At 44.1% G+C, this 16385-nt stretch overlaps 1 protein-coding gene across 1 annotated transcript in view; it reads right to left on the bottom strand.

The window, feature by feature from the left end:
* The window catches only part of FAM91A1 (family with sequence similarity 91 member A1), a 1180047-nt gene that overhangs the window by 782572 nt on the left and 381090 nt on the right, over window positions 1-16385 (bottom strand). Inside the window, exon 12 of the mRNA XM_069621589.1 lies at window positions 8838-8950. Coding sequence (XP_069477690.1) covers window positions 8838-8950 — 113 coding nt within the window. The remainder of the gene's footprint in view (window positions 1-8837; window positions 8951-16385) is intronic.

Raw genomic sequence — 16385 nt, 5'->3', positions numbered from 1 at the left:
ACAACACCAACAACGCTCAACGTCACACCGCCCACTATAGCTCACTACAGCGAACGCCGAGACCTGGAAGTTTTATGAGAAAGGACAAAGGGAAGGAGGGCGGGACAGGGGGTTCTATTGTTCGTCCATTAAAGGTGAACGTGTATGTTATTGTTAGAATATTATATAGGTGGATCGCAGTAATCTTGTGAAGTAACTATGTATGCTCAGCTATGCATTCACCCGGCTGTTCACCTATGATGTTAAAAATCAATAAAATAAAATTTGAAAAAAAAAATATGGAGTCTGGTGCTGAACTTGCCCCAGTCGGTGCCTACTAAAGCAATTCATTTTGAAGTAGGCCTATAATCTTGGTGGTATACTTATAAGTGAAATAAACTACGTTTATATTTCAGGATCAAGGGTGAAGGTGAACAGAATTTGTTTTGCGGATTGTGGGATTTGTTTTGAGCAGGCTCTAAGAAAGTCTTGATGGATTTTATTGATGGATTTTATGGGGGGAGTGGGAATATTTTTAGCTGAAGCTGATGTACCGTTGAACATTGACCCGTTATGTATAAAGAATAAGATGAAATCATGGGATCGTATTGAAAATCTGAAATAGTTGAGCAAGTTGAAACTCTATAAGAACTATGTAAACATAGCTATAGGGTCTGCTTTTAAATGTTCGCATCTTCCGTGTGTGGCGAAGGACCAGTTGAGGGACTTTACATCTAAACTACTATGATTGAACTGTTTCCCCACCCTGGAGGTTTTGAGACTTTGTATTGGTTTAGATTCTGTAAAGAAGACATGAAGATCATGTAAGATAGAAGAGCTGGAAGAATTTGATTTTAAAATGAGAGGCATCACTAAGACCGTATAATCTATTTTAGCCCTTTGATTTATTCTACATACACTGTGTTTACGGATAACCTATGGAGACACCCGATGACTACCAAATATCTTTCTCTAGCAATTGCTCGGATAGCTTTTCTTGGAGAGATATGTTATCAATTGGGTGATATTCCTGCCCTTTCAAAGACACTGCTCAACTTATCCAGTGGTTAACTTGTGGATCAGAAATGTAAACTTATTTTTATTGAGATTTTTAGATGGTTGGTGTGGAATTGCGCTGATTAAAGGGTTTTCAAGAAGCTTTGCTATGTTTTGGAATGAGGCGCAGGGGTTATTTCAAAATGGAGTTTGCCTTATCAGACTAAATATATTAAGAGATTCCTATGAAACACTATATATAATGATTGTGGTTTCTAATTGCACTGCTATTTTTACATTTTGTTTTTATTTTGAGTTTTGGAATATGAATTTTGTGAAAGGTTTTATGATAAACCATGTCACAAATATTAATAATAATACAATAAAGTTGTGAATAGTGTGATGAAGGCATGGTCTCAAGTAGTAGACACAAAAACAATGGATACAAATTTTGAAAACCTATATTCAAAGTTTTAGTTGGGTTGGTCGAATTCCTAACTAGCCCATCTCTAAAATGAGATTAGTCTCATCCATTAAATAACAAAACGCGTCCAAGTCAGTCTGGTCAAAATAAAAAGGTCTGTACTAAGAAAACCTAACCTTGCTCTCGTTATTAGAATAACACATGTGTTAAGGGAATACAAAAATGAAAATAGTGTTTCAAAAGGAAATGTAAGAATGGCTTTAGCACCAACTCCCTTCCCCAGGTTCAACCCCACGGGGTCTAGAGAGTCTCAAAAAACAAATGATGGGTTCCTTCTCGTACCCAGCCTCGCTCAAAGTGTGGTAGTGTGCGCCACCTTTTGGAGCTAAATGCCTGACTCTGCGTGGCTTCATTACAGGGACAGGGCCAACGCATGTCTGGGGAGCAATCCTTTTAACCTCATTCCTCATGTTCTTTGGTGCAGTATTTCTGTCAGGGAGAAGAGGGGAGAAATTATGGGAGTTGTAGTTTCCCATAAAATAAGCGGGATATGGGTTAGATGGGTTGTGGAAAAAGGGGGATACCCTGTCTCACCATTGGGCATTTTGCCCCCATTCCCCGAGGACCCCCTACTCAGGAGATCCTCCATCACCCAGGGTCAGGAACCAAAAGCAATGGCCTTCTCATGGCCACCCGGGTACGGAATCCCCGTGGACTATGTTGTTAAACACCCTCTAGTTTTTCACAATAGGAAACGACTACACAATATACAGGTTGGAACAAAGTAAAATACCCTTTCAGACTATGGGTAAAATACAGAAAGTGGTCTCACAGGACTAAAGACAGTCCACACAAGCCTTAGAAACTCAATTACACAGAAAGTGCCCATGTAACGTTCATGGGCCCATAGGAAACACAAGGAAATGCCATCCTTTAAAAGTAATATTAAAGAAAATTACATCTATTAGAAAAAGAACACTTTTGTAATAATGATCGTTCAGTCAATTTTGATCACAAGAGTAAATCTTCGTTTTATTCATGATGGTGGAGCTGTGGAGGGCCCTACGTGTTTCGAGTGGTAACACTCTTCATCAGGGGCAAGAACAAATTCTGGAAAACAATATTTATATGCAATATTTACATTAAAAAAGTTTTACATTCAACAAAATTTTGAAAAAACAGTTTTATACACAACAACCTTAAGTGAAACATACCTGTGTACTATGAGATATTATCTTCAAAAAACCTCAGTTAAAGACTCAAGACCGACATCAGTGTAATAGGGAAATTCAATCCCATTAGAACGGAGTTAGTGTTCTTGCCCCTGATGAAGAGTGTTACCACTCGAAACGCGTTGGGCCCTCCACAGCTCCACCATCATGAATAAAATGAAGATTTACTCTTGTGATCAAAATTGACTGAACGATCATTAGTACAAAAGTGTTCTTGTTCTAATAGATGTAATTTTCTTTAATATGACTTATTCAAAATTATGAATTGTTGGTCTGGTATTCCAGACATACCTAAGTGTGCAGGGGACGTGAGTTCCCAAATTGAGAACTCGTTTGTTTTTTCTAGTACTTAGCTCAACCTAGGTGTCAAGGTTGCATTTCTCTCCCCTGCAACTTAAAAATTTTCTTTCAGTAATTTACCTACTACCTAGACTGTTTTACACACTATTCTTTATCTGTTTAAATAGGGTGTGCTTCTATTGTCCTTTTTTTCTCTTTTCATCCTTTAAAAGTAAGCCAAGAGTCAGTACACAGGGCTTAAAAGGCATTTCGGACACAAATAAGACTCCAAGATGGATTCAGGGACTCGCTAGAAACAGTTCAGTTCACGATTTAGGTACACCAAACCCCAGGAATGGTGCTTTCAATAGTGAGCAATGACATCACAGGCAAGGAATATCACGATGGGCTTGCTTATCATAGTAGACATGCAGCCATAGAAGAAAAGAACATATGTTCAAAGGTGAGTCAGAAAACCTCCAAACGAAATTCCTGATGAAAAAGGGCGGTTAAAGAGGTTTCAGTGAAAAGCCTGCCGAGTGGAGCCCCTTAAGCAGCAACTCAGACAGTTGTAGTTGGACGACCAGAGAAGCAAGGTTGTCAGTAGCAGACCACAACTGCGGAGGAATGGGTCTGTATAGTCAGAGGTACCACTGAAGTGGAATGGCAGCTCTGTGAATGAAGAGCAGAGAGATCCAGCAAATAGATTCCTACCCAGTGGTCACCAGTCTCACTCATATTAATTTGCTGTAGGATATTCCTCTGGGCGTCTCCATGCTAGGCAGAGGATACACTGATAAATAAGAAAGCAAGGGTCCAGCAGCGGTCACAACCATACAGCAGTGACACCCGTGCCCGTATCTTGGGGCAATACAGCACATGCTGGTGTATCCTCGGGTTTGAAGAATTACAAAAACACCTCTACTTGCCGCCACTAGATCAGAGGAAAGGAACACCCAACAAGGTTCATTCGGGAATAGCTTTGTTTGCAGATTTTCCAAGTACAAAAAGATGCTGCTGCAGAGCTTCTACAGTCATCCACTGGTCATTTGTTTCTCCTGGATGCTTCAAAATGGAATCCCAGCCAGTTGACAAAGTTCTTGGTGCAGAATGTCAACTTGTATGCTACACAGAGGGTAGAGGGGAACCCCATGTACTAATCATACACACCTGGGCAATTTAAGCATTACCGATTACCCGTTTCTATAGTTCTTTTGTGTGGCTTTTGTAGCTGAACATTTTTTGCCGAAAATGTTTTTTTTTTTTTTATTTGGGGGGCCCAATCCCTCCTCCCCTATTTATTCCCTATACACCACCCCACTCTAGCCCTTACATGCCCCCCTCCCCATATTTTTCAATGTTTTTTTTGGCAACAGATTTTTGGCAAAAAGTGCCATGAAAAGAAATGGGAGATGAATGAACGTCGTACCGATTGTGAACATTTTGGCCCTCATGAAGACTTTCCATCCTGGAGGCTTTCAAAATGAAGCATTAAACAGAAAAGAAACCGTGTTTAGCATTCTTGCATGGGAGCGCAACCAATTTGTAGATTGGGAATGACCATGCAGGGTAATTGGTACGACATTCATTCATCACCTGTTTTTCACCCCGTTTTTTTGCCTGCAGCTTTTTTTGCCGAAAACCTTTTTGTTGAAAAAAATGCATCACATTTTTATTTATTTTTATTTTGGGGGGGCAAAACACCCCTCCCCTATTTTTTATTCCCTATACCCCCACCTCGCCCTGCCCCTTTATATGCCCTTGCCCCACCTCCATATTTTGCGATGATTTATTACGGCAAATCATTTTCAGCAAAAAGTGCCACGGAAAAAAGAATGGGTGATGGTTGAACGTTGTACCGCATGCAACATCAATATTAAAGTACACTGCAACCATCCAGAATCAGTACACCTGTTTCGGTAAGGGTAGAGAGGCAAGGAGTCTAAGGGCTACCTTGACAATAGACTCCACCTTTGCAGTCCAGAAGGACTCGCTCTTCAAAATGTCAGGAATAGGCACCAAATCATTTGTAAGATAGGCAAGGAGTCAAATTGAAATAGATTAGAAAACTGCAAAAAGTGCAGTCTTTCCAAATAGAATTCAATTCAGATTATATTACTTATCGTGCCTTTCAAAGCAGGGGGCCAGAATCCACCACTAGGAAATTCATCAACTACACCCCAATCAGAACAGTACGGTCCAGCGACACACCTGGGGAAGAACGTCTACCCGAACATGTGGCCAAGAGCCTGGCACACAGTATCAACCTGCAGTCACTAGGCCACCTATGCCTCTCCCTCAAGTGTACACCATCTTTGCTGCTCATCACTGCCCCCAAGTTTGTCTCCTCGCACCCTCAGTGCCTTAGTTTTCACCCTCCTCCCAGCCCAGTTGTCATGTCACCCCACCCTATTCTCCTTACCTTTTTTCCATCTGCATTCCTTACATCAACGCCATCTTTGGTTGTAGTTCCTCAATAACTATAAGCGCACCCAAATGAGCTCCAGGGTGCAACTAGCCACCCCCCAACACTGCATTCGGGGGCAGACGGGGCCAGTAACAGCGCTGAACCCTCACTGAGGTTTGAGCATACGTTACCAGCCTTATCCGTCGCAGAACACAAGGGCGATAGCAAAAGTCATTTGGAAAGCCAGCTCAAGCAGGCTACACAAAGCTAGGATGGAAGGCTCATTGTCCCTTCTCTGAGAAGAGAGGGATTTATTCTCTTCACACTTATTAGCAACTTGAACTCTGTGTGTATCATTTTACTGAGTCATGTTTCAACTGACCTAATACACGTGCGTTTGGTCAAGGGGAACAAACTAGATAAAACGTCAGTCAGAATTATGGTATGGATTGTGTTCTAGTTCTGTAGGCCCCATACAGAAGGCCGACATTGCGAAAAGCTGCCTGTGAAGGACACCTTTTTGCCTTTACTGCCCCACTACTTCCCTTTACCAGAGCCTGCTGCGTCCTCCATTCTATCTCCAGGCTTTTTTTGTGCATCAAGCTTCCAGGGAAGTGGAAGCCTTTATGTTTTTTAATTTGGGGGATGTTTTTGCAATTTAAACTTGTTTTTTAATAATAGATACGCTTGCGTGGTCCATGTACAATATAGTGCATATTTTTAAAACAAACCACTCTTGAAGTGGTGTCTTCATGATTTACTATAAAACATCTCACAAAACGTATCAATGTACCTAAAAAATGCAGAACAGGCTTAAGTAGGCGCCCAAATAAGCTGCACAAAACCCTATATACAACACTGAATTGAATCAGAATGTTTAAGAGTTTTGGATGGCTGCCCAACAGATCTAAATGTGGTTATTGACAAAATCTGGCTGATCAACAGAGGGCAAGGGTTTGAAATGTAAGCTTGAGAACCTTGTTAGTTCAATAGGGCCCCTGCCAGATCCAGCTAAATAGCTTTGCCACGAATCAGCCACAACCATGATAGAGAAATGGGCCAGGACTCCGTCCAGTAGGACAACATGGAGCAGGACTGAGGCCACATGCAGCATGAACATATGTTTTACAGTGACAATGCTGGCATATATTGTTGAGACAGCTACAAGCAGCATGAATGTGGTGCATTCCTGCCCCATGATTTTCTTTGGACACAGCAAGGAAAAAAACCCTACTTTCATCAACTGTGTGCCCTCTCCACTGTTCTTTTTCTTTTATGGTGCCCCAACTAGTTTTTCCCCAGTAAGTCCTTCTATTCAGATCACACAGGAGAACCAGTGGAGAAACCACTAGAGAACTTTTTTTGGCCCTTTGACCTGAATGTGGAGAGGGGAGACTACCGCCAAGTTACCTCTCGGCCACAATGGGTCAAGCACCTGGGCCAAGTGTTGTAATGATTCCAGTTGATGGTGTTTACTTTAATAGAGTGGCTGCGCAAGTTGTAGTCACTATGGTTCAACTGAAGCTTTTATATTCTGGAAGCTTCAAAATCAGGGTCTCCAGTGTTAAATGTGTTATCCAGGCAAGTGTGCTCTGTTACCTGGTCATGGAATTGGGCAGAGACTGGGCATGGCCACATTGCTATTTTTTCTGATTTGAGATTCAGCCAGCAATTTTACTTAGGAATAATTGTAGTAGCTGTCTGTCTGGGATTCCTAGGCAATCCACATCTCCCAGGTTTGCTGGAAAATACTTGTTTGCATGCTGGAACTGGTTGGTTGGCAGATATTTGACTAGTGCAGGTGTGCATATTTAGTGAATGAAGCTCTACCTCGAGTTAACATTCTGTACCAGAAACGTCAACTGCTGGGCTTCAATCAAAAAGCATCCAAATACACCACAGACCCTACGACAACTGCGGAAGCTCTGCACCAGCAACATTTGGGACTCAAGCTTACCAGAAGGAACACGGTCCTGTTTTCTTCTCCACTTATCCGGCAGGGACAGCTGGATTATTTCTCCAGGAGGCGTTTCTACAGCTCTGCAACTCTTGGGACGTCTATGCTGCTTGGCCTCTGAAACCGATCATATCATCCTGTCACAATGGTGTGGCTATTGCCTCTGCTGGCACCCTGGTACCATCCTTCCAGCATGAAGGCATCCAGTTGTGCATCAAAGAAATTGAAGCAGGACACTCAACCTGTGACCCATGACTAGGGTCTCCTCTGCATCATCGTCGTTCATCAAGCACTGAGTCGATGTTCTGCTGCCACCACTCCTTCCCTCAGACCTCATCTAGCCGCCCATGGCCGTTCTTCTGAAGTCTGGCATCATTTGCTGCAGAACCTACCCAATCCGGTAGTAGCCAACAATCTTCTCTGCTGCCCAAAGAGATCCACTCTGCAGGTTCTTCTCTGGAATGACTGACTGCATTTCTTCATCTGAATCTTCTGTTGGGGGTCAACTACTTACCGATTGGTGTTGGTTCCATTCTTCCATGGCTGTGAGACTTCAATGCTGAGCAAGCCCATCCAGAACAAGGGTCTTTCCATGCTTGTGATGTCAACCTTCACTTCTGCAAGCTCCTGTCTAGAGGTTTGGCGAGTGCATCCCTTGAGCTGGAATGCCCATGGTGAGTTTTCTGATCCTTCTGAGGGTCTTCTTTGAGTATAAACTCCTTTTTAGGGCCCTGTGTGCAGACCATTTACTTACCTGTTTAGCATAACATTAGTCCATATACCTAACATTGGATGAGGGAGTACAGTGTCTGGGGTGCAATTGTGTACCTTCTGAAAAGTCATTTTAGACATCTGAGTATTGTGTGAATATTCTATGATTTTGTGATTCTACTTCGTGTTTTCATCCATATTGTGAACAGGTAATGTACTGTTTATTTTCAAGTTAATTCTCTATGCATTTTGAATGGTATTTTGACAACTACTTTGTGTGAGTTTTCCCTTATTAATTGGTGATCAAAAATATTTACTCTACCTTTAGACCAGACTTCTTTTGGATGGTTGTCTTGACAGCTCTGGCTATACTACCACTTGGAGAGTCAGGAACTCAAAAAGAAAATACCCTGTAAACTAAATATAGTAATATATCTGGGAACTACAAAGACAGGATAAGAAATAAATATCTCCTCCACAGACACAAGCAGAATGAAAATGCATTTTACAAACAGTATAGCTAGCATGCATTTCAAACCAGGGCCTCTTGAGTTTCCTTGGGCACGGACAGCATGAAAATGTGTTGTGAAATGTTCCTGTGTACTGTTGGAGATCGGTCATAGGTAGCATTATTCTAAGCATTTCTTCTAAGAACAGACTGTAAATTCTATGGATTTGTACCCAATTTATTAGAAATGTGTGAGGAAATACATCATTAGGAAAAATGTTTTTCCAGGAGGCAATCCCTCCAAACCCATCTCCCCCATTATCCGCGCTGCGAGTACTGCATACACCACTTAGGTGAAAAAAGTATGTTCCACTGCTGACATGTAAAAAGGACATCATGCTAACCTTGATCTTCTTGACTGTTAGTATCTGTATCTGTGGCTGATGACACTTCTTGAACAGGACTGCTTTCCACACTCTCCCACGAGAGAAGCATCTTTTGAGGATCCATAGTGGTCCTGGTGAGAACAAATGCACACCTGTCAGAAATGTAACCGTGGAATGCGTCTAAACGTCTGAAATAATCAATATGGGCCATTTACAACTACACAATATACAGCATGCATACAAATAGGGTGATTGACCATGTAAAAACAAATGTGGAAGCACAAATCAAAATGCAAAATCGCTTGTGGCACAACATTTTAAAATGTTATATTTTATGACAGGAGCTTCCTTTAACACATTATGGAGGGCAAAAGAAGTTAGCATCTGTGTAGTTTCCCCCAAAAGTGTGCATTTTACACAGACATACATATGGCATTATATGAAATTCTGACCCTGTGAGTTTACCCATGTTCCTCAACATGATTAGTAGTCCTTGTGTTGGAAGTAGAGGAGGAACGATTGCATGGGAACAAAAGCAATAGGGTGGTACAGTGAATTACTTTCCTACTTTTATAGGCTTCAAAGACTTTTATAGGCTTCAAACACGATGGCCCCCCTCTAGTGAGAATCTTTTTTTAAAAGCTTCTGATCCGTAACTAAGAATCACAAAGCATAGTGGTGGATGCAGGCAACTACTCAATATTCACACCTTGTGACCACAGACTTTAAAGCTGCTATATAGAAGCCATAGCCGTAGCACAGCTTCTAACCTGCGTAGGTTGCAGCATGTCATAGATCAGACCAACTGACAGCCGGCGCATCTAGTGGCTGTATCACTCGATGCTATTAAGGCCTTCAATTCGTTTTTTTGGGAGTGGATGCATGCAGCACTAAAAGGTTTTGGGATTGGTGAGTCATTCATTTGGTGGTTCAAACTACTGTACACCAACCCCGTGGCTAGGTTGAAATCTGTGAAGCGCATCTCAGAGGTATGAAACATATAAAGGGGAAACAGTCAGGGGTGCCTGCTCGCACTGATGTTGTACAAACTGGCACTGGAACCCCTGACAGTATACCTGAGACAAGAGTACCTGGAAGCCGGCATAGATGTGGGAAGCACTAGACATCTTATATCGCAGTACGTGGACAATGATTTGTTATACTTATGCAAGCCTTCCCACAAACTCCCCCTTATCTTAGAGGTCTTGGATGACTTTGCAAACATGTCAGGGATTATATGTAGTAGGCAGAACTCATGTCTTTTCCCTCTTGCAGAACTCAGAAGGGTAGCTACGGAGGATTTACTTGACCTGGGGCTGAAGTGGGAAACAAGTACATTTAAATAACTAGGGGTCCAGATAGCACACATGTCACAAGATACACATCGACAGAACACCATTAGGATAGTGGAACTCCAAGAAATGTTGGTCCCGTTTACCACTCTCGCTCAAGGGTAGGGTATCTATACCTAATAGGATAACTCTTTCAAACCTGCTGTACACATTCACAAATGTCCATTACTATGTAGAAACAAGGTTCTTCAGGAACCTCAAAGCCACACTCAGTGACTTCCTATGGGGGAGGTGCCGCCGTAGCATTGCACGTAAGACATTATATTTATCATACCGAGAAGGAGGAGTCCAGCTCCCGAACTCGGAACTGTATTATTTGGCTGCTCAACTGTGATATGTGACTTTGTGGTTATCGGATGGAGTCACTGCTCAAATCTGATCTGTTAAGGATGGTAGTGAAGCCTGCTAGACTGAAGGACATTCAGTGGGTTCCGGGATCCTCTATGGGCTCCCAATGTTTGATAGTGGGACTGGGCAGAAAGATCTGGGCTAGGGCACTAAAGTTTGTGCATTTGCCACATCCTTATTCTCGAAATGTCCCTATAGTAGCAGACACCTGCTCAAATACTGACAAGACTGAGGTCCTACTCTTCCCTTCTAACACTTCCTCCTCCCGCTCCCTCTCCTTCTATTAATTTTCCCCCTTGTGATCTTCCGATTTCCACTCATGACCGGAATCTACGAATCTACTTGGACTCTTCCCTTTCCTTTCCTTACCATATTTCCCTTACTACTCGCTCATGTCGCTATCACCTCTTTAATATCCGTAAAGTCTGTTTTTCTCTCACTTTCCATGCTACCAAACTCTTAATCTCTGCCCTCATCTTTTCTCGCCTTTTCTACTGTTCTTCTCTCTTTGTCGGTCTCCTCGCCTCCCATCTCGCCCCTCTTATATCCCTCTACCACTCTGCCATTCGTGCCCTCCGTCTTCTCTTGCCCCATGATTCCATCTCCAACCCACTTTCCAACCTAGGCTGGCTTCCTTTCCACTCCCAACTTAAATTTCACTTCCTTTGTCTCGTCTTTAAATCACTTCATGACCTTGCCCCTCCTTACCTCTCCTCTCTTCTCTCATTCTATACCCCCCTCGCTCCCCGCGCTCTGCTCATCTCTTTTTACTCTGTTCCCCCACCTCCTTGTGCCTCTTCTCGTTTCCGCTACTTTCAGCTCCTCGCCCCCCTACATTGGAACTCCCTTCCTTTCATTATCCGCTTCATGTCCACCTATTCCTCCTTCCGTTCCTCCTTAAAATCACTCCTTGACCCGCCTCCCTCACTCCTTTCCCCTTCCTCCTCTTCTTTCTCCTCCCAATACCATCTTCCTGTTCCTTTATCTTTCCCTGTCTCCCCTATGATCTCCACCCTCCCTACTACTCTCTTTACTCCCTTTTCCCTCTCCCTTTTCTTCTTCCCCTACCTCTCCTTTTCTCTTCCTGGACTGCCTGATGCATAATGAAGGACTATCTGGTGGTCAACATCTATGATACATAAAGGTGATGAAGGTGGCCAAACAGAAGTGCGAGGTGTGGCCTGCTGAGCCAGTAAAGGGAGCACTTTTATCTTTACTGTATGATCTAGAGGATGGTTGTAGGCCAACAGCTAGAATTTATGAATGCCTCCTGGGCAAGTTCAGCCCAGCACATGAGAGGCTGAAATGCAAATGGAAGGAAGATGTGGGGTCACCGAGTACAGAGAAGCAATGGGAACAGGCCTTGATTTTTGTTAAAAATGTGTCTCAGAATGTGGAGTTTCACATCGTCCAGCTAAATATATTGCACCGTACATATATGGATCCCAGCAGACTGGCTAAGCCTAGCAAAGAGTTGGTGCCTGAATGCCCTTGGTGTAACAAAGAGGGGGCCGATCTGATGCATCTGCTTCTGATTTTGCATACAACAGCCATGCAGGAGAGCTGGTGTTAGGCTTGAATGGAACCCACTGGAGGGTCGTTTGGGAATATACCCCAGCCCCGCCAAATATAGACATGCGATTAAGTTTATGGATTTGGTGTGTGTTCTAGCAAAGAGACGCATAGCCATGTCTTGGAAAAGTAAGCAAGGCCCCCAATATAACTTATGGTGCAAGGAATTTGAACAATGGTGTCTTGCCGAGACAAAAGCGTGGACTCGGGCCACACGAGGTAGGCAAGGTGAACAATTAAGACACGTTTGATGCATGGAGAGGTCTATATGTATCGATGTTCCCACCCTCAGATGATAAACTGCATTGAGCAAGACCGGACACTATGCTGAAGGCTGCACAATGTAGTGACATGTCCACAGTTGCATTACGATGCCCCGTTATGGGGTACCTTAGGGGACAAACCCATTCATATCTGTGCCAGGATTTCCTGCTGTAGTGCCCAGATATTTGCTGGCGGGTTGGTTGAGCTGAGCTCTTTTGTTTTTGTTTATTGTTGGTTGATGTTCTGTTTTATACGAGTTTGGACAGCACAATAGATGTTGAATGGAACATTCATATAAGTCAACGTAACTGGCTGGAAGACAACACTGTTATTTCATAACATTGATTATGACCGTTATGATTGTTGATGGACCATGAAAAATATTGAAATTAATAAAAGCAAATTTCGAAATAAAATAAAATAGCAGCCATAGACGCAGAATGGCTGCCAGCTGAAAAGGATATTGACATGGATTTCTGAGACTTCTACTCGTCAACATGCCTATCTGTAATGGACTCACTAACAGCAATACCCACTGCCACTCCTTTGCATTAGGTCTTTTTTTGTGTGCTGCTAATACCATTCCATACAATTAAGAGATCCTTGGTGTGTGGTGGGATTGGCGTCAGCAGGCATTAAGGTGGTACATGGGGCGACAGTTAAAGGGGGCAAGCCATAATGAGTGGTGTTTCTGAATTGAAGGGTTTAGGAAAGATCTGATCACCGACAGATAGACTTTATGCAATTGAAGATGGATGTGAAACCACAGAGAGGAATAGTAAAACATTTCACATCAAACGTCTACCCACAAGAACATAGCCACAATATTAAAGCAATAGAACCTGAGGGGGGGAGGGAGACAGTTACAAGCCCTGGGGCACTACCAGACCCGTAATGCCCCACCCCTCTGAGGGATCTATTGCTATTAGTACCCCGGGACGTTGGACCGGGGTACTAATAGCATTTTGTCTTGAGTTGAGGAAAGGCGAGGAAACCGTTACGCAGCTTGAGAAAAAAGAAAATTAATAAAAATGGCCACCATGACATTTCCCATTTCCCCTTAGATTTATTTTTGTTGTGATGTTCAGACTAGAACTTTGGACACAGGACAGTTTTCGTTTTGAACATTCTGACACAGACAAATCCTTCGTTTTTATTCAGTTAGGGCAATTCCTCTTAGAGCAGGGTCGGAGAGGCATTTTCCCCAAAGCCTTTTAATTTCAATAAAAGTTTTTGGGCCTCATCACGAGTTGGGTGGTTAACCCGCTGTAAATGTACCGGGATACCACCCAACGCTATTAGTGTTAATCGCAACTTGGTCTGGCGCAACTTGCGCCGGATCCCAAGTTGTGGTGTGGCCGTAATTCCCCATTCCCACTGGGCCAAATGGGGCTTTTTTATGCGCTATTAGCACTGGCGCAATTATCGATGTGCTAATAGCGCCAAAAATGGGCGGAAAGGGGAGGTAAACCTCCCACTTTCCACCCAAACTGGGGATTGGACGGAGCGGTAATGCAGAGGTAATAGCGTCGCCGCTGCATTTATACTGCTCCAGCCAACTCCTGTGAACCCCTTTAACCCCCCCCTTTCTAGAAAAGTCTGATCTATGAAAGTATTGTCTAAACAGGTTCATCCTTGTTCCTCCAAAGCGATCAAGGACCACATCGACCCCCTGGCTCCTGCTCTGGCCGACTTCTGCAACCACTCCTTCGCCACTGGAGTCTTCCCATCCCCCCTGAAGAACTCCCTTGTGCACCCTCTTCTTATGAAACCCTCTGCTGACCCGTCCTGCCTGGCTAACTATCACCCAATCTCCATCACTCCTTTCCTGGGCAAACTCCTGGAAAAGCTGGCCATCTCCCAGCTCAATCTCCACACTGAATCTGTTGGTTGTCTTCATGATCATCAGTCTGGCTTCAGAGCTGCTAGAAGCACAGAAACTGCTCACCTGAACATCCATGAAGACCTGCTCTCCAACCTTGATTCCAACACCCCCTGTGTCCGCATCTTGCTTGATCTCTCTTCTGCCTTTGACACAGTCAACCATGCCATCCTGCTCAACCGTTTCCGTGATAACCTGGGAATCACCGGTCAGGCCATGGCGTGGCTGGCTTCTTTCTTCTCTGATCGACCCTTTTAGGTCCAACTTGGGTCCTTCCTCTCCTCTATCTCTATTTCTGTCTGTATCTGTGGTGTTCCCCAAGGGTCTAACCTCTCTCCCTGGCTGTTCAACCAATACCTGGCACTTCTTGCCCACCGCATTACCGCTCTCTGCCCCAACTTCCAGTGCTATGAGGATGACACTCAGCTCATTTTCAGGCTTCCTTCAGCCACTTCTTCTCCTTCACTCATCTCTGACTGTCTGCTATCCAGGAGTGGTGTGCCGCCAATGATCTCTGCCTTAATGCCATTAAGACTGAGATTCTCATCGGCACACCCGCTCCGTCCTTTCCTGTCACTCTCTGGCCAGCCCCTCTTGGCCCTCTTCCTGCTCCCACCTACAAGGCTAAAGACGTTGGGGTCATCTTTGACTCCACACACTCATCCTCTCCTCACAACTCCGATGTCTCTAAGAAGTCACGCTACCAACTGCACCTCTTCAGAGGTATTCTTCCTTTCCTCTCCTTCCCCCAGAAGCTCACCATCTCTAGAGCTCTGGTTCGCTGGACTATTGAAACAGCCTCTTTCTAAATCTGCCTGCTTATACTCACCGCCCTCTGCAACTCATGCAGAACATGACAGCAAGCCTTGTCCTTGACCTCAAGCCCAGGTATCGTATCTCTCCAGCACTGAAATCTCTGCATTGGCTCCCAGTGGCTGCGAGAATTAAGTACAAAAACCCTCTGCATTGTCCACAAGGCCTTCAGGGGGCTGTGTGCGGAATACCTCCAACTCTCTCTTGGTAAATACCTTCCTACTCGAGCTCTTTGCTCCTCCACCTCCAATTCCCTCAGGGTCAGTTGCTTCTCCAAGCAACAAGTTGGTGGTAGATCTGTTTCTTCGGCTGGGGCCTCCCTTTGGAACAGCCTCCCTGAAACTTGAGGAGAACCATCTCCCGTTCCGGAAGCACCTTAAGACCATCCTCTTTGCTTCTGCCTTCTCTCTTCCTCTCCCCTGCTGATTTCTTATCTGATACTGCACTGTCACCTGGCTACCCTCTGATTTTGGGCCCAGGTCCCTGCCCGCCCAGTTGCACACCCGCACTGCCTCCCGGCAACCCTTGCACTTGGATCTGTATCTGTAAACCCTACAGTCCCCCTACCGGCACTTTTGGACACCTGCTGTCCGCACTTACCCATGCACCTGCCACCTGCTGGCCGCACTTCTTGTTATTGTTTTGATCCCATGTACAGCACTGCGCCCTCTCCCCTTTACCCAGGCAATTTTCCCCTCCAACCCTCCCCTGCACTTGCGTGATCTCAATGTCACTTGGCCTAGCAAGATCATTGTCTCTGTCCACCCTCTGTTCCCCGTGCCTTGCCTTGTTGCGCCGTGAAACACTTGTGCATAGACACGTTATAAATGCCATATCATATATAATCCAGTCTTTCTGGTTCCAAAGTATGATTAAGTCATTAGACCATACATCTCCTCACCAGTATTGTATTTTTAATGTAATATTGTGCTTCATACGTTACTAATTTACACAAAGGAATGGAGTACATACAAAACAAGGAGAAGGGTAAATATTGTCACTTTGGCTGTTTCGTAAGCATCCCCTCTACTTTGTGTAGTAAAGTTGCAGAGAAACTAATTAGGACGTCACAACTACAGCTGACCCTTGAGGGAGCGGTGGTGTGCCATCTGTCTAAAAGAAAAGGAGAAGAAGCAGAGATAATGGCTTGGTATTGGACTAAAATCTAGTCGGATATCGATCTGAAATGATCACTTCCCATCTATTTGGCAAATGTTAAATGACAGGACCGGGAAGCACTCACTGAGTTTATTTATGGGGCTGCATCAGGCACCTGTAGACATAAATGTAAATTATGCGAAGTTGTCCCATATGTTGTAGGGGATCCCAACTAAT

The sequence above is a fragment of the Ambystoma mexicanum genome, chromosome 5q (assembly GCF_040938575.1).
Source record: "Ambystoma mexicanum isolate Mex_15411 chromosome 5q, UKY_AmexF1_1, whole genome shotgun sequence".
NCBI lineage: Eukaryota > Metazoa > Chordata > Amphibia > Caudata > Ambystomatidae > Ambystoma > Ambystoma mexicanum.
This window is presented reverse-complemented; position numbering and strand designations above follow the sequence as displayed.